The sequence below is a fragment of the Alternaria metachromatica genome (genome assembly GCF_023757995.1).
Source record: "Alternaria metachromatica strain BMP 0045 chromosome Unknown scaffold_8, whole genome shotgun sequence".
Classification (NCBI taxonomy): Eukaryota; Fungi; Ascomycota; class Dothideomycetes; order Pleosporales; family Pleosporaceae; genus Alternaria; species Alternaria metachromatica.
Window position 1 is genome coordinate 106,146 of NW_026055499.1, and position 25,566 is coordinate 131,711.

Consider the following 25,566-nt stretch of genomic DNA (forward strand, 5'->3'; position numbering starts at 1 on the left):
TCGCGTCAACATCTGTACCTTTGCCTGCGGCGCAGTCGCGTTTGCTTCCGTTATGCAGGAAATCTTGGCGCTGCAGCCTGCAGCCTGGATTGCCGCCCCAACACCGCGCCTTCTACCGTCGTGTATATCACGCTACCACTGGTAACATTCTCCTCGTTCCTCGTGTCTTCAAGAACTAATCCTTCAGCAGTCGCCCCAGATCACTTCGCTCCAGGTCGCGGGTTCGTTAGAACGCTGGGTCTTGGCGTAGGTAGCCTTTGCTGTGTAGTACCAAGGTACCGCTCAGTCGATAAGCTGATCAACTTCAAATTGTCGGCCTCCTGCGAATATTTCAAGCCATCGCTCACGATCTCAACATCCACAGGTCGTCGTTACAGCAAAACAATGACGTCCTCTAATACCGACTCAGACTCTGATGAAGTCGAATTCCTACACGAGACATACAAGGGAAAGGAAGTCATTACTCTCCAGGACGAATTCGAGCATGCCAACGACACTGAGCAGACGCCTCGCAACTACTCATCACCATCTATGATAGGCTTCCGCCTGCTCGACCTTCCGGCGGAACTGCGAATCCACGTATACTCGTTTCTGATCCCACACAACATGGAAATTACATTCGAGCGGTATGGATGGTCGAGTAGCAACGAACCCGACTGGACCACAAATGCCTTCCGAAAGGACGAAGACTTCTCATACAAGATAGGAAGCAATCCATATTACAAAAACACGAAAGTGCGCCGCTATAACCATTTTACGGTCGAGACACAATTATTCCGAGTGAGTAAATTCGTCTCCAATGAGACCAAGTGTAAGTCATCCCGTTGACTCGTATCATTCTGTACTAATGCTTCCAGCGGTTATGTATGGGTCGAATACCTACAACTTTACTGTACATGGAAATTCCATGTGGCCAAAGTCACTACGGAGCCCGTTCGTCTTTGGACCTCTCGGTCATCCCGATCGACTCCCTCTACTACGTAACCTGCGAAGCATCCATATCGACGTAATACCCGATGTCGATAGCCACTGGGCGGTTAAGCGTCAGCGATCAAGACTTGAGTATCTTGTCGAGATTCTGAAAGAGCATGCAGATGACACCGACCAAAAGTCTCTTTTGCAAGATCTGAAAGTTGATTTCCAGCTCGTCTCACAAGACAAGATGAAGAGGATGCTGCGCGATCGTCCTACCTGGCAGCAGGTCGTAAAGCCTAGTATTCCTGAAGACACTGGGAAGTTCATGTTCGGTCTTGAAAGCCTGGCATCCCTTCGGGGTATCAGAGACGTCGAGATCAACGGACTACCGGAGTGGTACACGAAATGCCTACAGCTAGCTATACAGGGCAAGGGAGGAGACATTCAAGAGACGGACTGGCCGCTCGTGGAAGTCAAACGTCGTGCGAATGGGAAGCGCAGGTCGTCGAAGAAGTTGTTCGTCTCGATTCGCAAATGGCATCAGCCAACCCTGGATTGGAAGGAGTTTGCTGAACGTAACGACATCACAACCCCAGCTGACATTGACAAGTTCTGGGCAGACGAGGCGTAGACTTGGCAGTTGTGCATGCTTATCTTACTCAAACAACGAGGCTATGTACACTAAGCTCCTGTAACAGCGGAGTCTGAATCATGCGGTACATTGAAACAGACATCCTCAAGACGCGTGGGTGTATCAGCAGGAAGATGAAGCAGCTCGTTGCGCTCATGGTCATATATGATCGTACAGCCTCGTTAGGCCATGTATTCACAAGTTTCGGTGATGATGGTCCTGACAAGTGACAGTCTGGACCGATTCAGCTTCAACGTAATTGTGAAGTTAACAGCGGTTGGAAGCATTCGAGGGAGGAAGCTCTATAGATGACGATTCACATGTGACACAGCTGCTGCATCGGCTTCGTAGCTCACATGAGTAATCCCTGAAGGGACGGCGACTATCAACAGCTATTCCATCACTTTTTGGCCTGCTTGACTGCAGAGATGACTGCGTGTAGACGTGTGACTCTTGCTGTATTACTCCATCCATGTATGGTACCTACAGGTATGTGGCTTGCCCCACGTTTGCGGCTTGATTGGCTGGCGAGCATGACGCGAACTACGACCATGACCTAATGACTCCTATCGCGCCGCGGCCTTTATCGCCATCTGCCCCTAAACACATGCTCAGTGGGTAATAGACTTCTGTCTCCTTGTCCTCTGTTCAGATATCTATCTACTACGATCTCGTAGCATCTCCCTTTGTTGAAGCCCATCCCTACCACGCCTCCCGTAGTTCGCACCCTCAACGCCACCACAATGGCCGTCGGCGATATTCCCTCAAGCCCTCAGCAGGCAGCTGCCCCGCCTCAGCCCATCGACATCGAAGCGTGGACGGAGCAAGCAACAGTTGCGCTCAGCTCGGTGGCTATATCCGCCCCTGGTGATGCGCTTCAGGGTACCTCGGTTACGCTTGCGATACCGCTCGACCATGATGCGCCTGCCGCTGCCGCCCACCCCGTAGGTGCCTCGGCAGCTGCAAAGGAGGGTGGCTACTATCATCGCAAGGAACCACTCCGTCGCGACAGCTTGAAGAGGCGTGAAGCCCTGCTCCGGGGCAAAGAGGGGTCAAGGCGCAGGCAGCGTTGGGAGAATGGTACGTTGAGGGTCTGCCCCTCCCCCTTCCGCTGGAGACGCTTTGCGCATCGCGACACCATCTCCTGATCTTCCCATGCACTGCGAGTAATTCATCGTTTAAAGTGCGCGTCAATTGATTTCTAGCCAGACCGCCTCCTGAACAACCCCTACGCTGAGCCTCCGCTGCCGAAGGACTGGGAGGTCCATCCTACCTACACGTCCAAGAATGTACCCTACTATCTCGCTCCGCTCTGGGACGCCGGCCTCAAGCGCCAGTCCAACGAACGCAAGACCGCCGCCGTCGCCCAAAAGTCCGCGACCAAGACTGTAGCCAACAAGCCCACGACTCCCGGTGTCGTGCCCAAGGAGCTGCGCGAGAAGCTGAAGCGATCGCGCGGTGCCAAGGGTCTGCTCATGGACCTTGAAGGCGAAGTGCGCAAGTTCGTAGAGGGCTGGGAAGAAAAGGAGCGCAAGGCAGAGCAAGACGGCCTACCTGCCGATCCGGATAGCGAGGACGACGAGATCGTCTTCGTTGGAAGGAACGGGCAGATGAACGATCTCCGCTCGCCTACAGAGGCTGAGGCTACCAAGAAGGAGCTCATGCTCTTTGAGACACCCGAGGAAGACGTTGGAGGCAGCTTCGGGCGTTGGCTGGTACACCACATCGGGGTATACTATGGCTTGAAGACCTGGAGTGTCACTGTTGGCAACCCAGCCAGGCGCGAAGCCTATGTTGGCCTAAAGGGTGCGAAGCTCCAGGCTGGCAACACTGGCAGCCAGGTCTGTGGCACCTTGCCTCGACCGCTCTATGGCTTGGTATAGCTTGTTCACGGGCTCTTGAGCTCCTTCAACATCTGTCGCACACTCCATGTCTGTTCATTTGGTCTGCTCTACTCATGTACACGGCATGTACGTGAATCTGTATCTCGGACGCACACCTTATATGATTTTGCTCGCCGCTCCGATTCGCATCTGCATCTACATCTGCACATAGATGGATGGGTCGTAACTCTTTGAATCACACATCATGCTCTTCTAGGAAGCTTGATCAAACAATTAATCGTGTTGCTGATGCTATGCTCGATTGGAAGTAAGGCTGACCCAAAGCTCAGTCGCGTAGCGCTCGGCTTTGTGCTGTGCACGCACACATGAGTCGCGAACATTGGGACCATGCTACGTGCCCTGACTCTATCATAGACTTGTTCTTCTAGGATTACACATGTTGTCAGTGGCGTTTATGCGTTACTTCGCATAAGAAGATCGTCTGCAGGAATGATCCTTCCTATGTAATTCGTTCGTCATCGCATCGAATGTCTTTGTCGCGCACCCCCATACCTGGACAACGTCCCGCTTTTGCAGGTGGCTACAATCCACAAGACAAGGGTGTTCCTATCGGAATCGGATTGAACATCCTTCTAAATAATAGTCGTGATTTTTTTAGATTTCTAAGGTGTTTGTGTAGTTAAAATATTATTCTAAAATAGTAAATAAGTAGCTACTCTTTACTTATTAGTTATAAAAGTTAAAAAAAAAAAGTTATTAATATAATTTAAATAGTAGTAGGTCTATCTACTAAGTAACCTACTTAAAGCCTTAGCTCTAGCTACTAAGTAAAACTTAAGTTTCTAAAAATTTACTATAAGTACTTAAAAAATAATACTAATTAAAGTAAGTCTAATAAGTATTACTAGCCTTTTAGCTAGTAACGTATTATAGTTAAAAAAAGAATATAGTATATTACTATAGCTAAAGCCTAGAAAGTGTATATTTTTTCTTAGCTTTTTACTACTTCTTACTTTTAATATAAACTTTTATATACTTACTATACTATATATAAATAAATTATATATAATATAATAGTTAGCTTATTTAATAATAAGAGAAATAAATTAAATTAAGTATAGCTTAAGCTAACTAGAATACTATAATAGTTACTATAGTAGTAAATTATAAAGCTAGTATTTACTATTATTAAGTAACCTCTAAAAAAAGTAAAGAAAAACCTTAATATAATAGTACTAGAGCTAGTTAGTTTACTACTAAAATAGTTAGTTATATATAATATTACTATTTTTTAGTCTTTTATACTTAATATATAAATAGAAGTTATAATAGTCTTAGACTTTACCTAAGTCTAGGCTAAAATAGAGAAGGTATAAGTAAGGTCTAGACTTACTATATAAACCTCTAAATTCTATATATAGCTTCTTAAGTTCTAAGCCTTATAATATTTTATTAATACTTAGTATATTCTAACTCTAAAGCTAGTCTATAATATTTATAAGGCTTCTTTCTTACGCACTATATATAAGTTTAAAAATAGACTAGCTAAGCTTAAAAAATAAAAAATAGCTAAAGACATAACTCTATAAGTAATTCTAAACTAACTATAATAACTAACTTAAAACTACGTAGAAGACTACGCTTTATTTTAAATACTTTAAGTCTAAAATAAATACTTTACTTAACGCCTTAAAGCCTTAAGTATATAGTTTAATACTATATCTTTCTTTAGTAATACTTTATAAAAGAGAAACACTACTTCTACTATAAAGGTACTTATTAGTAGTTTTAGCGCTAGTATAGACTCTTTATTTCTTTTTTTTTTTCTATCTATATATATAGATAAGCGTAGACCTTTTTAGATAGAGAAGCGCTTTAGAGATAATAAAATATACTTTTAAGTTTAGAAAATAATAATTAAGTATAAGCTAGTAATAGACTAAGAGTTTCTAGAGAATAGAAAGTTATAGTTTATATTTATTAACGCTAAACTATTACTTATAGTCTAGTAGTAGATTACTCTATACTTTAAAATAAGTAAGTATAGTATTTAGAATTTACTAGAGTTTCTTAACTACTTATTATTCTACTATAGTAATATCTATAGTAAAAAGTAGGCTTTAGTATACTTAGACTACTTATACTAAAGAAAGCGTTAGTTCTTTATAGAATTCTTTATTACTTTTAGCTAGACTCTAGCGTAAGTAAGTAGACTCTACTAGGCTAATAAGTATAAGCTAGGCTAGCTTTATAATACTTTAAATAATTATATAAAAGAGGTCTCTATAAACTAGAGTATATTATATACTAACTATAATACTATAGTTCTTATATATAAGGCTATTATAGTTAACCTTAAGATAGTAGAAATAGAGTCTACTTAGAAGTTTTAGCTTTATTACTCTATACTTATAGCGCTTTAAAAGTAGAACTATAATAGTAATATTTATATAGTAAATATAGAGATAGTAAATACTATATCTAAAAGCTTTTATAAAGGTCTAGCTTCTAACTAGAAAAACTAGATTTCTATAGATATATTTAGTAAGCGTAAGATAGTAGATATTTATACGTAGTATAGGCGTGTAGGCTACTATATAAGAGTATACCTAAATATAGCTATAATACGCTTTATTATAATATAATTAGTTAGTTTAGATAAAGAGAAAGTATATTTAGAAAACTAACTACTCTTAGAGAAAGTCTAGCTTAAAGATAGACTATAGTTATATTAGTAGAAAAGTTACTAATACGTAGCTTTAATACTTACTTAGTTAATATTAGCTAGTCTATAAATAAGAGTCTATTTTTAGTATTTTTATTTTTAAAAAGCGCTAAGTAGGTATAGATATTAGTTAACTTAGAGTATAAATATTTCTACGTAATTAATAAGATAGTTACTAGAAAAGTAAGTATCTAATTTCTTAAATTAACTCTATAGTTACTATACTAAGTAGTAAGTTTCTTATATAACTCTATTATCTTATAGTTAGCTATAGTAAAGTATAATATTAATAGTTAGCTAACTTACCTTATTATCTATATAGTTCTAAACTTATATTATAATATTATTCTAGGTAAGCTATAAATGTACTAAAAGAGCGTTATTCTTAATATTCTATAGAGCCTTCTTACTATAGATTATACTAGAGAGATAGTAGTATATAAGTATAATTAGGCTCTAAAGTAGCTAGAGATTATAATAATTAGTATTAAGAAGGTAGCTAAAGTAGTAAGTTATAAAGCGCGTATTTTTAGGTATAAAAGCGTAGTTCTTATTATAAGTATCTATACTCTTACTTATACTTTACGTTAGTTTTACTTCTTATTAGAAGGTATTTAACTTTTTATAAAGCCTAAGCTAAGTAAATTACTACTTAAGTTAGCTACGTTTTATAACCTCTTTAATAAGAATAAAGCTAGTAAACTATCTTCTTACTAGAGCTATCTTAATTATTATATTAACTTATTTATAGATATATATAGCTATAAGTAGAATACGCTATAAAGCTTTTTATATCTAATATTACGTAATTAGCTACTAGAGCTACGTACGTAGCTTATAGATCTACTTAATAAGAAGTAGATTTAAGCTAGCTTCTCTTTTACTAAGTTACTAGTTCTCTTAGTAAAGAAGGCCTCTAGAGATTAGCACTTCTATATTAACTATTATAGCTTTAATAAAATTATAGTTATAAATTACTACTTACTACTTTTAATTAGAGAGACACTATATATACTTTTAAAGGCTTATTAGTTTACTAAAGTTAATATTTATACTACGTTCTATAAGCTATATATAGCTAATAGTAATAAGGTAAAAATAGCGTTCTATACCTAATTTAGGTTATTTAAGTAGCTTATCTACTTTTTTAGTCTAACTAGTATATTTATATTCTTTTAGTAGTATATTAATAGTACGCTAAAGAAAGTACTAAGTAATTTTATAATAGCGTACTTTAATAATATTCTAATCTACTCTAGAGAAAGTAGAGCTAACTACTTTACTAAGGTAAAATAAGTTCTAACTCTACTATATAATACCTAACTTAACCTAGACTTTAAAAAAAGTATATTTATAGTAAAGAAGGTCTACTATCTTAGTTATATTATTAAAGTAGAGCGCGCTATACATCTAGACCTAGATAAGCTCTAGATAGTCTAGAACTAGTAAGTGTCTATAATAGTAATAGATATACGTAGTTTTCTTAGGTTTATAAACTTTTATTATAACTTTATCTCTAACTTCTTTAAGGTAGCTACTTCTCTCTACTAACTTATAGAAAAGGCTACCTAGTTTAAATAGAAACTAGAGAAGAATTAAGCTTTCTAAATATTAAAGTTTATATTTATTATAGACTCTATTCTTTATTAGTAAAACCTCTCTTACTAAATAATTATTAAGATAGACTACTTAAGTATTACTTTAGAGAAATGTCTTTTATAGTATATTAGAGATATTCTATATCTAGTTACTTACTATTTAGTAGCTCTTATAAGTAAGAAGTATAACTATACTATTTATAATAAAAAGTTACTTACTATAGTACGCTATCTTAAAGTATAGATAGCTAAGCTTACTAGTATATATAAGCTTTTTAAAGTTCTTACTAACTATAAGAATCTAGAGTACTTTACTAGTATATAAAACTTTAGTAAGTAATAGTATTACTAGATAAAGTACTTCTCTAAATTCTAGTATATATTATATTATTAGCCTAGGCGCCTTATAGCGCGCTCTAATATATTAAGCTACTATAAGTAAGACTACGTAGAGAATTCCCGCTAGTTAATATATATTATAATATCTATCTAGATCTTAGTAGATATAGCCTAGGTCTAGGTAGAGAATATACCTCTACTAGGCTCTTTAGTATTTTTTAACTTCTATATATAGAGCTTATAAAACGCTATACTAGTAGAGAATTCTAGCTATATTAAAAGATAAAGAGTAGTCTATTTAGATATAAAAGCTTTTCTATTTAAAGCTAATATAACTTAGTAAATTAGAGACTACGCTATTAGTGTATATAGTATACTACTTTAGAGAGGCGTTTTATAGCTACTAAATTAGAAGCTACTTACTATAATAGTAATTTAGAGAGTTTATAAGTTAGGCTTAGTAGAGTATTTAGAGAAGAATATTACTTTCTACTATATATACTAAAACTATTACTAGAATAGTATATTAAGCAATATTATATATTATATTAGAAATTACTACTACTATACTACTTACTTTTCTTAGAAAAAGCACTAAGAGCTATTATAGCCTATTCTAGTAGTAGATAAGTACTAGTAGTAGATCTTAATAGACTTTATAATAGAACTACTAGCCTATAATAAAACCTTACTATAGTATTTTTTAGTTATTATAGATTACTTATTAAAATTTATCTAGTTAGAAGTAGTTTCTTCTATAGTCTTAGACTATATTATATAAGTATTCTATAACTACTAGTAGTATTTTTATAAATTTCTTTTAGCTTTTATTATAGACTATAGCTCTAACTAGTTAAAAGCTTTCTAAACTACTTTATATAAGCTTATAAAGGTAGACTAGCTACTTTTAATATTATACTACTTTTAGACTAATAAAGGTATAAAGTATATAAACTAGAAAGTATAGGTAGTACTACGTATAATAGTAAACTTTAAACAGACTAACTAGCCTAATTACTTTCTAGCGTATTAACTTACTTTAAATAACTATAACTTAAGTATTATAGAAGTTAGCCTAAATCTACTACTTAATAGATATATAGTAGAGACGCTATAGTAGATTCTATTTTAGAAAAGGTTTACATATATCTTTAAGAGCTATACTATCTAGTTTATAAAGTATTTAAAGTCTAGACTTAATTTAGTCTAAGCTATAATTATTTTTACCTAGTAGTAGTAATAAAAAGCTATAAACTAGTTATACTACTTTATAAAGTAATTCTAAGTTAGTAATAAAGTATAGTTCTCTATATATAATATTAAAATAAACTAGCTTAGTAAGAAATTAGACTAGCTCTAAGTAAAGTATACTATAATAGTAGTGCTATTTTCTTTTATAGTTATCTTAGACCTATTTAGAAACCTATATAAGACTATCTATATAGATCTAGTAGAGTAGGTAGTAGTAAATTCTCTACTAAGCTAGCTGCTAATAGACGTATAACTAAAGCCTATAGTAGATCTATAGAAGAATAATAAGAATTTATATAAATAGATAGTAGAGAAAGTTTTATAAGTAAAAAACGCTTCTAGTTAAAGCTAGTAGAAGGCCTTAGTAAAGTAGGCTAGCTACGTTACGCTAATATAGGTTAATCTACTTAAACTCTCTAAAACTAAAGCGCTAGATTATTTTAAATCTAAATATAAAGATATATATTTTTATAATAAGCTAGTGCGTTATAATAAAAAAAGAAAAGGTATATAATAAATTTAGCTTTAAACTTATAATAAAAAAGTTAATTTAATAGTCTTTAGTCTACGCTATTTAGTGCGTACTATAAATCTTAAGAATAGTAACTTTATAAGTACTATATAGACCTAGACTAGAGGTATATAAAGTCTACTTAGTTATTCTTTATCTTATAATAGATCTACTTATTAGAAAGACTACTACTTATATTAAACTACTTATTAGGCTCTAGAATTTTCTTCTTAATTTTAGAAAATTTCTACTCTAGCTACTATTATAAGTTCTTCTTAGGTAGAATTAGATTTTTTTTAAGTAGAGAAGGCTTTTTCTTAAATAGAAGCTACTTCTAGATATAGCTAAAGCTCTAGAAAAGTAGCTCTAAAATAAGTTAGCCTTTAATATAGTAGTACGTAGAATAGTTATTATATAGTAGTAGAGAAGTCTCTTACTTAATAAAGCCTTAGCGTAGAGTATTACTACTAGAAGTTAATAATAGTAGAATTTAGAAAAGGTAAGCCTCTAATTTAGTCTTAGACTTAGAGTTAGATATAAACTAGCTAGATAATATTAAGATATAGCGCTAAAGTTAGTTAGAAGTAGAAAGGTTAGTAAATAAAGTAAAGTCTAGAGCTAGTCTAGAGTTACTAGACTACTTAGTAAAATTCTCTATTAGCTTATTCTAGTTCTACTTAATATTCTTATAGACTTTAGTACTATAGTAGACTATATTTATATAAAGCGCTAGAAGATTCTGCGTAGAGATAGATACTAGAGTACTATATCTAGAAGTACTACGCTACTTATATATAGTAGAGAAAGCTTATATACTTAAGTTTAGAAAAGAAATAGTACTAGGCTAGATATTAATATAATAGTAACTATAGTAAGTAGTATTTTTAGTAGTTTAAAAGTAGTTATAAAAGAAGTTAGTATAGTAGTTAGTATAGCGCGTAGAAACTCTATACTTTTTATTATCTAAGTTATATTTATTTTTAGACTAGTTATTAATCTAGTAGACTTAGTAGTAGAAACTAGAGCTACTTAGAAGTAAATAGTCTACTTAGTAGTAGTACTTTAAGAGCGTGCTAGGTAGAAGTTAGTTCTAATAAAAGTTAATATATAAATAGTATAGAGAAAGTTAGAGCCTATACTATAATCTTACTAAATATATTCTTCTACTACTAAAACTAACTACTAATAATATTTAGAGCGCTACTAATAAAACGCGTAAGATTATTTAAATTATTTAAGCTATAACTAAATACTATAGAAATAACTATATTTCTCTAAAAGAGATTAAATAAAGATATTTAGTTATTAGATAAACGTAAAGCTTTATACTAGTATTAAGTAGAAAGTTTATAAAAAGTAGCTAAACTAAAGCCTTACTTAGCTATAGTAAGAGTTAATTTAAAGTAGTAGTAGAGAACGTAAAAGTATAGCGTAAACTTTAGTATAGTTCTAGTTATAAGTTATATAGTACTATATATTCTTAGATCTATAATATAGGTATTTCTACGCTTAGTACTCTACTTAACGTAGTAGTTCTAATTATAGAATATATAGCGTAGCTTAGAGTTAATAAAGAACTTAAGTATATATAAAGTATACTTTACTTTATAATAGCTATAAAAAGAATATAAAGAGTCTAGAAGAAGTTAGCTTATAGTCTAGACTCTTAAGAAAACTTAAATAGAATAAACTAGCACTAGACTTATACTTATACTTTCTAAACTAGAAAAGTAGTATAATATATAAAATATATAGATAATTCTTAGAGTTAGTCTTAGTAAAGTTAAAGTTATTAGAGTTATCTTTAACTTTATACTAGTCTATATAGTACTACTTACTCTATTATATATTAGTTAGAGTATAGTCTAGACCTAATTAGAGCTCTTATCTTAGAGTTATAGAAGAAGCTATATCTAAAGAGACTAGTTAGCTTTTTTAGATCTTAGCTACTAGAGGTACTAGTAGTAGTAATACTAGTACTACTATTTTACGTGTTAAGAAAACTAGCTAAAGTAAATAGCACTAAAGCTATAAGCTAAGTAAAAATAATATAAAACTTTATAATAAGAGGTATAGACATAGTCTAGAACTAATAGGTTTTTAAAAGAAGTAAGTATAAAAGTTATAAAGTAAAGAATTTAAAGTAGGTTAGAATAAAAGTAAGTTATATTAAAGTATAAGTAAAGTCTTAGATAAAAGCTATATTATAATTATAAAAAATTATAATATAACTCTAGTTTAGATATAGTTTAGAGTTATTATAACTCTATATATAAATATAGTAAAAGTTATATAAGTAAAATTTTTATATAGTCTAAAAACTCTATATATATAGACTTACTTCTATATATTACTTATTAGACCTATAATCTTAGTATAGAGATATTCTTTATAACGCTACGCTACTTTTCTAACTAATATAATAAAAGTAAGTTTAAAGGTATATAATAGTCTTAGACTTTACTTAAGTTTAGGCTAAAATAGAGAAAGTATAAGTAAAGTCTAGACTTACTATATAAACCTTTAGATTCTATATATAGCCTTTTAAGTTTTAAGCCTTATAATATTCTATTAATACTTAGTATATTCTAACTCTAAGGCTAGTCTATAATAGAAGTAGAGTCTAAAAGCTAGTTAGAACTATAGTTAATTAAGTATATTATATATATTAATAGCCTAAAGGCGCTTAAGATATATTATTTAAGTAACCTCTTTTTATAAGTAAAATATAAAAAGTATAAAAAAACTTAGAAGTAGCTTTATACTAAGTATTAGTAAGTTAAGTAAGTAGTTATAGTACTTAAGTCTAATAAAAAGTAGAAAAAGTTTATAGTATATTTATAGAAATTAGTAAGCTAAATATAAATATTAGTATTATTAATATTTATTTATATTAAAAAATAAATAGTAAGTAAAAAAAAGCTATAACTATAACTTTACTAAAATAGTAATAAAAATAATAATAGAAGTTATAGTTAGTAGTTAGAAAAGTTAAGTTAGATAAAGTTAAGAGTATTAAGTAAAATAAGTATAAAAATTAAGTTTAGAAGTAAAAAGTAGCTTTATTCTTTTAAGTTATAATAGTATTTTTATATTTCTATCTAAGTATATTAGTAATACTATTTACATACTAGCTATTAAATATAAGTATAAGCTTAAGTACTTATATTAGTAAATTAACTTTTAAAATTATATTATTAAACTATGTTTATATTAAAAAGTTAGTTCTAAAAGCCTAGAGGCGATGATAGTTGTGAGGGGTGGTCTTGGCGTTGGAGCGAACGGATATAACCCTTGATCGCGCCAAACTTCGAATGCGTTGCTACCATCAATCAACCTCACAACAGCACGAACATGGCGACTGAGATGCAAACGCCCGAGGTGAACGCCCCCAGAATCTCCGAGTAAGCACTATAGTCATGTAGCAAAGACTTACAGAAAAGCTTACTTGTGTCTTAGGTATCTGAATGACGATGACCAGCCTCCTATTTTCAAGGAATTGCTTAAGCTTTACAACACTCAACTTCATCAATTGTACTGGAAGCATCCATGGTGGTTCTTGCACCGCAATCAAATAGAACCAATGTACATGCAGCTACTTCCCTTCCACATTCGCGCAATCACTAATTCTGCCGCCAGGCTTTTACACCGCGAAGGCGGTCCTATCTTCTTGACCTACGCAGTAATGAACTACATGGTGATAAAACACTATCTGCCTCGTGAAGTTCGGGACATGATTTGGGCCCAGGTCTGGGACGAGCATACCGTTGAGAAAACCCTCGTTTACATGCGCAATACCATCAACAGCACCTGCCGTCTGTGCCTCAACCCTAAGGACCTGACCTGTCCATATCATCTATGTCTCCCATTCTTTGTGCGCCCGGAGCTGGTTGGACCAGAGATGGCGACAGAACTAGTGGAGTCATGGTACAACATTGCAGCGACCAAGCACCACGAGCTACTCTACGCGTGGACCGCCAAGGGTGTACAGGAGATCATTTGCAAGGACGCTTTCAACATTGGACGCGAACCAGCCCAGTTCATAAGAAAGCTGAAAATCAGCATGAGTGTTGACGATTTCGTTCCACCACCGGTGCCATTGGAACCGGGAAAAGAGGGTTGGGGCGATATCAGGAGTGCAGAACATCGCCGAGAACTCATCACCGAGCCTCTTTTGAAGATCCAAAACAAATCGGGATTCCGGTTCATCATTGAAGTCCGCCAGAAGCACATCAGGCTTAACCTCTGGAAAGAGGTTTTTGACGCGTTGAGAGAGCCGGTGAGGGTGATGAAGGACGAAGGGGCGATCGTGAAAGCCACCTTTGATTACAAAGGGAGGGATGATTATGAGAACGAAATCACAGTAACGTACGATATCGTGGATGCTATGGCGCAACCCGAGGAGGAATGGAAAGCGAACGCAGTAGCCTTCTTTGATGCGGTTTGTTTTACTTTGCTGTCGCACTTTGCATCCAGCTGACCACACGCGTCAGCAACCCGAGATTCCCGACATACACCGTCTATACAGGGACGAGAATCGCCCAGATTTTGATCCAAAGAGCGATGCGTATCTCACCCAAGAAGAGATCGCCGACCGCGAAGAATCCGACCATGATTATATGATGCATTTTGACACATACAACGCACCTCCGCCCCATAATCATGTGCGTGAGTACATGGAAACTGGAACTCTGAAGCATGAGGCAGGGATTTGTCGGTGCCCCGATTGTGACTCGAGCCTCGGCGATCTCCTGCGGGGGCGGAACAGAATGCGTTACTCGAGTGACGAGGATGATGAGAACGGTGGCCACGCCGACTATGATGACGAGGAGGACGATGAGGAAAGTGATGATAATGGAAGCTATGATGATACCAGGAGCGACGATGAGATGGAAAATGCTCAGGGCGGACAACAGTCAGGTGCTTCTCATCAAACGTAAGCCTGTTGGAGGCACATGTCAGGATAGGGCCCCAAAGTAGTTCTACAGTAACAATGAGACTAAAATCAGCCGTACTTTGCTTCTGGGTTTCCTGTGGCCTACGGAAACGAACATTTCCTTCTCTCTAGCATAGATTAGATCATAGTGCTAGGTACCAAACTAAGCCCCGCTATCGCGCTCTCTTTCCGCGTCTCTACATCTCAATCTGAATCATACGACTCATCCGAACTACAATACGGGCTTTCCTCGTCGGGGCCAGTATTAGACCCATCATCTGAGCCAGTGTCAGATCCGTCCTCTGAATCCGTCTCTGGATCGTTGCCGAAGCAGTTGTTCATTCTGTTGGTTGTATCTTCGTGATGTTGAGGGTCATAATCCGGATTGTCTTCCACCAGATAGTCCCTGTGTCTGACCTGGCGGCACTGTTGTCGCGGTTTGAAAAAACTTTCTATCATATATTCCTTCCATTCCGCACCGGGATCCCGGATATGTGAGTTGAGGTCGTACTTTATACTCGAAGTCCTGTCTGGTTGGTAGAACCATTGAACGCGTATGTTCCGACTGTGTTCCTTGAAAGCTGTCAATACGGGTCGCAATAGTTCAAAAATGGGGGTCCAGAGGTTGAGTCGGATGTTTCTCTGGGGCAGTCGGATGTAAAGGTGGAAGTCGCGTTTGTGAACGATGCGAAGTAATTGGTCAACCATGGCCTGCGCTTCGGCCGGGCTAGCAACAAGTTCCTTAACGGGGACCTCAACAATCAGTCCTCTCAGTACCGCTGTAGGCTTGAGACCAACTTTGAAAGCATCTGCAGTGAGTAGCCGGATTGCCTCAGAAAGCGTCGTTGCGAAGAGGTGGCGGTAATTCGATCCTCCAGGTACCATCTTGTACCACATCTCCAGCCCCTCGCGCGCGGTCTCAATTCCAACGTAGGACTGTTTGATGAAGTGTGGAGCTGCTTTGTGTCCCATACACCCCTCCAAAATTCCGAATTTACAATAGCAGTCTTCCTTTACAAGGTCGCACAGGTGGCTCCAGGACTTGTGCACAGGAGCGGTTGCGCCGCCACTCGCGCTCCAGAGCTCTTCATAGATCATTTCGCGTATCTCACGTGGCAAGAGACGTTGCATCTCATCGCAGAAGGCCATATTCCAAGCTCGACTGTGAGATCTTACAGTGGCTCGCGACGTCCTTGGAGGAATACGTTAGTGTGTTGTACGTTTGAGAGCGAAAACAATGCATTCTTCCACGTACTTCGCGTATAGAGCACGCCTCTCGACCAGAAGCCGCACTCTTTCCTTTTTCAATTCTTGAAGCTTTTTATTAATGGAACTTGTCTGTTGCATAGCCCTATTTGTAGATCAATCCATGTACTCGCCAAGGTGGAGGGAAGAGCGTACCTAGGTACTCTTGTAATTGTTGGTACGTTCGCCATACATCTTCCTTCTGGCGATTCTGCTTGCACCTGCATGCACTCATCTTGTTCGTCTGAAGTAGTGACCACGACAACGTGTGAATAGTATCTAGAAACTGGGGATGTGTTTGGCCAGACCGAGAAAGATCAGAAAGTGGGAAAGCAACGTCCGTTCGGATATCTCACCTAGCCATGCGGACGCGGCTCCGGGATGAGGGTAAACAGGTCACCACTAGGGCATTGTGTTAGCGCGCACGCCCTACGCCGAATCACATATGCAGCGACAGACGCATGCATAGACACCACATGGAGTGCTCGATGTTTTGGAGGATCATTAACAATACGTTGATTCATGACTGCAAAACCGCTGGCTGTTCGTGCAATAACTACGAAATATCCATGTCGACGGCGGGAAGTAAACCTTATCCTATTTCATCGCCGCTAGTCGAACTTCGCAAAAGCAAGTTCGTACGCCAGAGCAAGCGTCATACGCGCGTGCTGAAGCATATGGTCGAAGCTCAGATATTCAATCTTATCCTCGGTTGTGTGTATCTTGTTGTCGCTGTACTTGAAGTCGGACTCAATGACGAAGGCTGACGGGTAGCCGGCCTTGGACGCACTGGCGTGATCTGAGCAAGCGTAACCGCACTTGGTCAGAACATACGGAATGCCACAGTAGACAGTGATGATCTTCTTGATGAACTCGGTGAGACCGGGGTCAACGAAGTCAGTAATGACACCAACAGACTCAGGCTCGCCCGCATCCAGCGTCTTCTGGACGTAGCCGGTCATGTCCTGCTGAAGCATAGCCTTGACCTTGCGAGCCTCCTTCTCGTAGGACTGGAAGATGGCCTGCGATCCCAAGAGGCCTCCTTCCTCAGCAGAGTACCAGTGGAACTCAATTGTGTTGTCTGCTTCGCCCTTGAGGATCTCTTCCGACTTGAGGAGTACGCGCAGGGCTTCGAGGATAGTTACGGTACCGCTGCCGTCGTCGTCGGCGCCTGGGGCGGCCAGGAGAGCTGGGAAGAAGAGGTTGATGCTGTCCTGGTGAGCGCCGATGACAATTGTCTTGTCGCTCTTGCCAGGAATGGTGGCGATGATGGAGGACTGGCCCCATGGGTGAGGGAACGCCTTCACGGAGGCTTTGACAGCGCCTGCATCCGCGAGAGTCTTGTTGACCTGGCCAAGAAGCCATGCCGAGCTCTCGACTCCGTATTTGGACTTATAGTATCGCGTGTGGAACGAGGTGAAGGTCTCGAGATGCTCGCGCATGTTGTTCTTCTCCAGCTTCTTGAGCAGAGGAACAATGGTCTCGTTGTGTACAGGCTTCTCGGGGAACTTGACGCTTTCGGCTTTGAACCGGCGGTCGAGCGTGCCGAGCTCTTCATTGTGCGTGATGTCGAAGAAGTTGATGTTTTGCTGCATCGTGTCAGCGGTAGGCTCCACGTTATCTGCTGTCGGTGCTGGGATGTCATACCTTACGCAGCTCCCACTTCTCATCTTCGGTAACCCATCTTGTCTCGCCCGGAGACAGCTCGATAAGATACTCGTCTGGCTCGATGATAGTAAGCTGCGGCTCCTGCAGGACCGCCTGGGGGTCCTTGGGATGCGAAACTGCAGCTGCAAGGGCTGCAGTGTACAGAGGTAGTAAGATCGTCGTTGACTTCATGTTTGCTGGAGTGTAGATGGTAGCAAGAGCTGTGATAACGTCTATGGCAGCCGGCACGGTGGCTGGGTTGACGCGATGATGCGGAGATAGCGGCGGAGCTGTCCTGTTTCAGCCAAGCGCGTAGATCATCCGTCACGAGGTCACGCTTTCCTCCTAGTCGCTGCCCAGGTACACACGTCAACCATTGACATTCCATTATCTAGAGTACCTGACTTCCATCTATTGCGCATTCAGATACATTCTTCGAAGTAAGGATTGCGCACCTTCCAGACGCCCTTGAGGCTCGATCAAGCCCTGGCAATGAAAATATGCAACCACAGTACCTTCAACATCCCTCAGCACTTATGAGCCTCAGACCCCGGCTTTGTATGTCTCTTCGGCGGCGTGCACAAGCCTGAATCGGTGGCTTCCTCTGACGTGAGCGAGCTCTCTCTCGCATTTCTCTTAGGTGCCAGAAGCGTGTCTGAGTACGAGCTTTTGCGCTTCCTTGGCTCAAGTGTCGCAGACTGTTTCTCATGCTCGCCATGACCCATCTTGTCGCTGGAAATGTTTTCCTGTACCTGGTGAACTACCTTACGGAAAGCTTTCGCTGGATCATACCGTCTTCCAGGTTCGGCGCGGAAAGCCTTCGCTGCATCGTCTCGTCGCTCAAGCTCCACGTACTCCATTCGCCGCACAAGAACCCCGGCCTCCTTGAAGACTGCGGGCAACTGTCGGGCAAGCATCTCAACCTGAGAGTTGCCGAGCGCCTCTTCTTTGAGCGAGAAGCGCAAAACAAGTGAGGCTTTTTCCGGTTCTTCGTTGCGAAAAGACTCGTCCCGTTCTGGATTTGGATCGAGTCGTCCAAGCTCCACATTACGTTTGTATCGCTGTAAGCGATCCCACATCAGAGCGGCCTGTGTTGTTCTCTTAGTGTTGATTCTTTCCCACAGTTTGATGACTGGAAATGTTCCACCCTTTGCTTCGAATAAGAGTTCGCGAAGCGACTCACACAATGCATGAGTAAAAGATTCTTGTCCTGGCCCACGTGTATACTCGTCTGCTGAAGAAGCCGCTAACAACTGATAGTTTCGCAATTCTTCGTTTCTGCCTTTATGGGTCACAGCAGCAGTACTCGCGGAGCAGCAATCCAAGATAGCTAGTGTATCAGCTGCTGCGTGTAACTTGAGAGGTGCTTCTGCTTCATCCCAGAATGCTGTAGGAGCATAAGCATGGCCACTGCTCTCATCCCAATTTCGTGACCTGCTACGTGTTAATGACCGAATGCTGGAACTCCTCAGGCTACCTACGCAGATAACTGCAGTCGACTGCAGCCCTTGTCATCCTCGATACGGACACCATGGCCCGTGTAGTATACAATCAGCAGATTGTCTTCGCCGTCGTGTTCGTGCACATGGGTCAATATATGGTGGTTAAGGTCGATCTGCGGATTCCGGCTGTTCCGAATTCTTCTCACGGTACATCCGAACCCGAAGCCAGTTGTGAAAATCGTTCTCAGGAGACCAATCTGCCGCTTTAATTAGGCAATTTTCTTCGAATGATGCGCAGACTCACCTCTTGCTCGTGGCCTTTGAACTCGTCGACACTCTCATCCCAACGTATTATCAGCACTTCAACCTTGCGATAACCATTGGGTATCTGAAGTACACCATTCGACACATTTTGGAACAATGTGCGCCGCTCAGCCTCGCGGTTCAGCTCCCTCTTGGCTTCTTCGTCACCCGGGTCGAGGAAGGTGAGATCGTCAACAGTGACTGGTACCACGATAGAATTCTGCCGGGAAGGATTGATTGGCTTAGGGCTCTGGCAAGGCTCGGTAGTCTTGGTATGCGCAGGTCGTGCAGTTGACTGAAGTTGCGCAGCCATATCTCAGGTGATACATCAGACTACTGATTGTAGGGCTACCCATCAGGAGGCGCCCTTCTTATGTTATCCTATCGTTGCGTTCGTCGCTGTGATTCCTTCTGAAGGACCTCCAGCGGCGGTGCAAACACGAATTGGAACAACTAGAGACAGCTTACGTTGGCGTTTGCCGGCCCCAACATCGCATGTTTGCCTGAGAACTGCTTATCAGACTGCTTGCTCATCCATTGGCTGTCCCAAAGCTGAGCGGGCGCTCCCTTGTGCCACAAAATATGTCCTCCAACCACAACGCACCGACCCCACCAAACTGTCATGCGGACAATCGTTCAGCTGAACTACATGTGATATGAGGCTTAAAGATGGCATATGGGGAACGGTGAGTTCGCTCAAATAGAGTTTGTCATTGCACAGCCTTCCTCATTGTATGCCTTGGGAGCCTCAGTCTAAATAGAGGCCGGCTGCGCCCGAATTACAGCTGCTCAGCCTGATTTCTTGTATTCCGAACCTAACAATTACGCCTAGCCATCGAGTTCAAGAAATTGACCGGTCATGGCAGATCAGGTAAAGCCTCATTATCGTCATCACTAGAGCGCTTCACACTGACCGGTGGTCTCCACCTGTGCTTAGAACGATATTCCCGAGAGCGAGCAGAGCAAGTCGGTGGCGATCACTAATCTTGATTCCAATAGGGTACGCAGAGCTCGCTCAATTGAAAGTGAGCGCCACTGACATATTCCATCAGCGCAAGGCAGGCTTCAAGGAAGACGACAAGGTCAACATGAGGGTGAGCAAACGTGTGATGATCGACGGAACAGAGGTGACGCGTGTCGAATTCGATGCGTTCACCGTTTCTGAGCGTCGTTATCACCAGAGTCGATGGCAGTACAAGTTGAAGGACAGGAAAGGCCTGCTGTACAGTGAAGGTGAAAACTGGTTTTCGGAGAACAAGCTCAAGCCGACATGAGATATGATTCGGTCTCTTCAATTTTGCCTAAAAGAACCTAGAATGCGCCACAGTAATCAGGTATCCCGGTTGGCTGCCTCAGCCCTAAGCTGTGCGCCCTCTGTTGTCCTTCAACACGTAGCAAACATACCTATTAAAGCGGAAAACTGCCGCAGTCAATCTGCTACAACTTTCTTCTAATCAAAGTTTTGTGATGACACGTTCAACTGGTATTTAACTACACTGGCAGAAGCGAAGATGAGTTCGCAAGGTAGGAGCGGTTTGGAAAAGTCGAGTCTTTGCAGCGAATCGCAATCCTCGGGGCACATATCGATACCGATTGAAGACGCCAAACCAGAAGATTTTCATGGTAAAGCATCCACAGTATCGAGTCCCTAACTGCGCTGACTTCAAAAGAATCCGAACTTTCACCAGCGGAGGTGGAGAAGGAGATACGCAGCACTAAAACTATACCTCGTAGGTCTTCACGAATGATTGCGGATATCTAGTCTTGCTAATCGTGCGAAGTAAAAAGCTATTCGCTTGGGTACCCTCTCCAGGCCGCATTCCAATCAAGTGAATCTAGCTGGTCGATATATCGCGGCTTCACTTATTTGCATGCCCGCGTCATACTTCAACTCCAAGATGAACTTCGGAGTTTGGAGGAGCAGCTGACAGATCTCGATGAGATGGACTTGGAGAATGGGGATGGAGCTCGTCTGATGTCTCGAAAAGACGACCTCCAGCAAGCCAGGAGGGAGGAGACGCAAAGTGTACGGGAGGGTCTCATAAGCACTATACAGCACAAGCTTGTCACATATGGTATGTAACCTCTCCACCAACTACTCTGCATTGATGTGGCGATCTGACTTTCTCCCAGACGATATACTCGCCAAAGCCCGTGATCTCAACGCCTTCCAACGGCCATCAAACCGGGACTACCATAGCTTTCGGACTTGGTTCTGGAACGTCAAGCCGCTGAACTATGAGCCTGAAGAAGATTTCATCAAGCGTCGTGAGGACCTGGTCTCGCTGCGTCATGGCCGCGAGTGGTCCGGGTTCGACGGACTGGTTGAGACGTGCATACGTAAGATGCATGGTCCTCTCACTCAGGTAATATCCGCTCTTTACGATACCTTTGCTCATCGTGACTAACCTGTCATCAAGAAACTGTTCGCGACCAAGGAGCTCCGCGAGAAGACAGATGATAAATGTCTATACTACTATTCGCAGTCTCGGATTGAGAAGCTCGTCGGATTGATCATCACACTCATCATCTTCATCCTCCTGGTACTCCCGGTTGTCGCCATGTACAAGCTGACGTCGGTGGGTGATCGTAACTCCACCTTCGATGCCGTTGGGATCCTGGTTGTATTCACATTGCTGTTTTCAGCCGCCATGAGCTTGCTCACAAAAGCGAAGCGCCACGAGCTTTTTGCGGCCAGTGCCGCATACTGCGCCGTCCTGGTCGTTTTTATCAGCAATTTCAGCAATGACGGAAGTCATCAAAATGGATGAGCCTGTTTAGACACTCGGAAGGTGAGCAGCTGAATTCCTGCCATCTCTTTGATCGTATATTTTTTAGGCTGTGGCTGCTGAATGTTTGTGTTCAATTCCTGGCCTTGTGCCTTCTACGCGCGCGTGATGTAGATTGTCGTTTACATAGGGTATGGTCATTCGGGAACTCTTTCCAACATGAGATGTTTCAATCGCAGGTAGTAATGTAGGAAACAAGTCAATCACCCTCAGTGTATTCTTAATACAGTCCGTTTTAAATACTGGTTTGTCAGTGGATAGACGATTCAATGCGCTGCTCAAATGGAGTGCTATGGACAGTGCTAACTCCGGGATCGCGGATTGCCAGCTGTCCAACATCCATGTCGGCGGCAACGTCATCACCTCACCGTGCGATCGACTTATCACATCTACTAGTGACGTTTTGCGTATCGATATTTTTCTCAATGCAGGTATCAAGCTCACGCGTGGAGTGATTGAGCGCGATGCGGGGGGGCTTTAACTCCGGGCGACGCCTTCCTAACTCCGGGCGAGGAAGCCCATGAGGTTCTTCGGCTGCCTACGTATAAAGAGGGGACAAAGCTGACAACAACGAAACAACGGTGACACTTTTCGCAAGAATATATATACTTGTGTCGATACTCGAGCCAGCATCACAACATCGGAACCAAAATGGCCGACTCTTCGATCGTCTTCATCACGGGCGGCAACACTGGCATTGGTTACGAGACCGTAAAGGCTCTTTATGCTTCGCCACAACCACACACCATCCTGATGGGTAGCCGCTCTCTCGAAAAAGCCGACGATGCCATCTCCAAGCTTAAAGGTGAAGTCTCAGAGTCCAAATCAGATATCGTCCCCGTTCAGATCGACATTGAGGACGATGCGTCCATCGAAAACGCTTTCAAGAACATAGAGAGCAAATATGGTCATCTTGACTCGCTGGTCAACAATGCCGGTATATATTTCCTTTATTCTCTGCAGTGCAGTAGACTGATGTGTGGTAGGCGGATCTTTTGATGCCGTTATGCGGAAGGACCCTAGCCCCAAAGGCATCCGCGTAGCTTGGGACAGAAGCTACTCCCTTAACGTCACTTCCACCCAAGTAGTGACCCATATTTTCGCACCCCTGTTGATAGCCTCCAAGCACCCTAGGCTTCTCTTCGTGACTTCTGGCCTGTCTCCCCTCGAAACCTCTTCCAGTAGCTTCAATTCCAAGCTCATGAACGCACCGCCACCAAAGGGCTGGCCCAAGCCACCATCCATGGCCCAAACAGCTTATCGCTCCAGCAAGGCTGGGATGAACATGATGATGCTAGACTGGACACAAAGCCTTAGCGTCGATGGTGTCAAGGTCTTTGGCATCAGCCCCGGATTTCTGGCTACGGGATTGGGAGGCATGGGGCCGGAAATGTTGAAGAAATGGGGTGCGGGCGACCCAAGTATTGGGGGCGTGTTCATCAAGGATGTTGTGGAAGGGAACAGAGACGAAGATAGCGGCAAAGTTATCAACAAGGATGGTGTGCAGCCTTGGTAGCTGCGCTATCTGCGGTATGATAGGCCGTCGGCTGTCGCACAACATTCGCAGATCTACTATTCTCGGTATCAGTCCATGGTTTGCTAATTTTCAGCCCCCAAATGAAGACGGTCCCTATGCCAGTATTGTTTTCATGGGAGCACCCTTTCATTCTCTGGGGCTATTTTAAATCAACCTTTCGTGCATGTGTCGACTCCTCCTCCGTCTTCGTGTTACAGCATAGCTTATAATAATATGCATGATGCTGTGTATCCAGGGAAGGCTGACCCATCCGCAGGCGCCATTGCCACGGTGTCCAAGGCCTTTGAACCTCATGAGCTGAAACTCGATGGAATTGTGCGGTGAAGAAACCTCCCAAGATTTACCACTGCATTAAATCGCAGGTAATGTGGAATATGTAGCCCATACAGTTGACGTCTGTATCTTCGTGTGGGAAAAGCAGTGAGACTTTCGCTGCTTAGCCTTGTGCCTTCGTCCTCTTATCTCTCCGCGTTCCCCGCCCCCACTTCGAAGAGCACAAACCTATGATCTTAGCTCTGGCCTACTACCCAATACAGCTAATGCTATCATCGCAACAAACTGCGCCTCGCTGCAAGTCGCTTCTACCTTTCCAATGGTTCGTTCTACACCGTGGAAGCATCTTAACGACAAGTGTGTTCGCGCAACCGCTCTATCAGACGCTATCTCGTCCGTTAAATATAGAAGAGACAGCAGGTAGCAAAGTTATGAGCTGCATTGCGTACTTTATCGTGTTCTGGCGATGCACAACTCTTTACAATCTGCTTCGATAGCTAGACACATACCTTCCACAAAAACACTGCATACTATTACCAATAACCTACTTCCAATCGTTAACAAGACCCTGTATATCTATTGTACATCTCCAAGATAATATTTGTCACCCTAAAACGTCACCTAGATACCATGGCATCCGAATACGAGTCAGTTTACCTTGGAGTCTGGACAAATTGGTCTCATGGCTCGATAGCCGGCCTCACACTCACGACTACTATTCAAAATGGCGGTCTGCTCATCGCTTTCCTTGCGCTGTTCACTACGTTTACTGGAACCTGTTTCTGGACCATCGTCTCATTCGCCATCCATCAGAACATAAGTCGAAAGATACCACAAAGTGCATTATACCACCAAAAGCAAGCGATACTTCGCAACTCCGAGACCAGTACAGCGGCTTTTTGGAGACTATCAAGAATGTCTTGGGCCTGGCGGAAGGTGGTGGTTCCGCCCGCTTTACTCAGATCGGTGTCATTACCACTAGTCCTCAGCTTAGCGACCTTTTGCGCTTTCAGCACAGCCGGAGTATTCTCTTCGCGAGTAGCCACTACGAGGGGTGGCGAGGTTCTTCTCGTTGGTGACAGGTGTGCTACGTTGAACAGTTCCCTGTTCACCGGACAAAACTACCGCGTAGCTCAATCGTATATTGCCAGTAGGACCAGAGCAAGCGCCAACTATGAGTCAGTTTGCTATAGGAAGTCGGGGTCAGCAGATAGCTGCCGCAAATTTGTCCGAGATACCCTCCCTGTGACGGTCACGACTGGCATTTCTTGCCCCTTCCCGGGCAAAAGCAAGATATGTCATTCTCCGACAGCGGCCCTCCGTTTGGATTCTGGGTTCCTGAATAGTCACTCTGATCTAGGTATCAATTCGCCACCTTCCTCAAGATTTCTCTATCGAACCGTTAACGAATGTGCCCCAATACGCGGCGAGGGGTACACATACAGAAATTCAACGCAACCCCAGTGGAGTGTTCAGTTCCTGTATGGACACTATAATGAAGGTTTCTGTGAAAGCAACGACCTTGAGTGCACTCTTCAGTTTGCTGATGCGAACACTCATCGAGGACCTTTAGGAAGCGA

General features: G+C 41.2%; 8 protein-coding genes across 8 annotated transcripts; 5 read left to right on the plus strand and 3 right to left on the minus strand.

Moving 5' to 3' along the window:
• Nucleotides 1–384: 384 nt before the first annotated feature.
• Nucleotides 385–1,546, plus strand: J4E83_004471 (uncharacterized protein; the record flags this gene model as incomplete). The annotated part of the gene is made up of 2 exons (XM_049331400.1): nt 385–811; nt 858–1,546. 2 exons carry the CDS (start codon nt 385–387, stop codon nt 1,544–1,546), a joined length of 1,116 nt encoding a protein of 371 aa, XP_049189174.1.
• Nucleotides 1,547–2,289: 743 nt separating this feature from the next.
• On the plus strand, nt 2,290–3,429 carry J4E83_004472 (uncharacterized protein; the record flags this gene model as incomplete). Its single annotated transcript, XM_049331401.1, has 2 exons — nt 2,290–2,626; nt 2,756–3,429. The coding sequence occupies 2 exons, from the start codon at nt 2,290–2,292 to the stop codon at nt 3,427–3,429; spliced, it is 1,011 nt and encodes a 336-aa protein (XP_049189175.1).
• Nucleotides 3,430–13,397: 9,968 nt separating this feature from the next.
• Nucleotides 13,398–14,754, plus strand: J4E83_004473 (uncharacterized protein; the record flags this gene model as incomplete). The annotated part of the gene is made up of 2 exons (XM_049331402.1): nt 13,398–14,255; nt 14,308–14,754. 2 exons carry the CDS (start codon nt 13,398–13,400, stop codon nt 14,752–14,754), a joined length of 1,305 nt encoding a protein of 434 aa, XP_049189176.1.
• Nucleotides 14,755–14,954: 200 nt separating this feature from the next.
• Nucleotides 14,955–15,899, minus strand: J4E83_004474 (uncharacterized protein; the record flags this gene model as incomplete). Its single annotated transcript, XM_049331403.1, has 1 exon — nt 14,955–15,899. The coding sequence occupies one exon, from the start codon at nt 15,897–15,899 to the stop codon at nt 14,955–14,957; it is 945 nt and encodes a 314-aa protein (XP_049189177.1).
• A 707-nt stretch (nt 15,900–16,606) lies between these two features.
• On the minus strand, nt 16,607–17,834 carry LAP1 (Leucine aminopeptidase 1; the record flags this gene model as incomplete). The annotated part of the gene is made up of 2 exons (XM_049331404.1): nt 16,607–17,584; nt 17,643–17,834. The coding sequence occupies 2 exons, from the start codon at nt 17,832–17,834 to the stop codon at nt 16,607–16,609; spliced, it is 1,170 nt and encodes a 389-aa protein (XP_049189178.1).
• Nucleotides 17,835–18,169: 335 nt separating this feature from the next.
• On the minus strand, nt 18,170–19,700 carry J4E83_004476 (uncharacterized protein; the record flags this gene model as incomplete). Its single annotated transcript, XM_049331405.1, has 2 exons — nt 18,170–18,820; nt 19,389–19,700. 2 exons carry the CDS (start codon nt 19,698–19,700, stop codon nt 18,170–18,172), a joined length of 963 nt encoding a protein of 320 aa, XP_049189179.1.
• A 1,629-nt stretch (nt 19,701–21,329) lies between these two features.
• Nucleotides 21,330–22,158, plus strand: J4E83_004477 (uncharacterized protein; the record flags this gene model as incomplete). Its single annotated transcript, XM_049331406.1, has 3 exons — nt 21,330–21,462; nt 21,521–21,753; nt 21,808–22,158. The coding sequence occupies 3 exons, from the start codon at nt 21,330–21,332 to the stop codon at nt 22,156–22,158; spliced, it is 717 nt and encodes a 238-aa protein (XP_049189180.1).
• A 669-nt stretch (nt 22,159–22,827) lies between these two features.
• Nucleotides 22,828–23,692, plus strand: J4E83_004478 (uncharacterized protein; the record flags this gene model as incomplete). The annotated part of the gene is made up of 2 exons (XM_049331407.1): nt 22,828–23,113; nt 23,163–23,692. The coding sequence occupies 2 exons, from the start codon at nt 22,828–22,830 to the stop codon at nt 23,690–23,692; spliced, it is 816 nt and encodes a 271-aa protein (XP_049189181.1).
• Between the last annotated feature and the right edge of the window lie 1,874 nt (nt 23,693–25,566).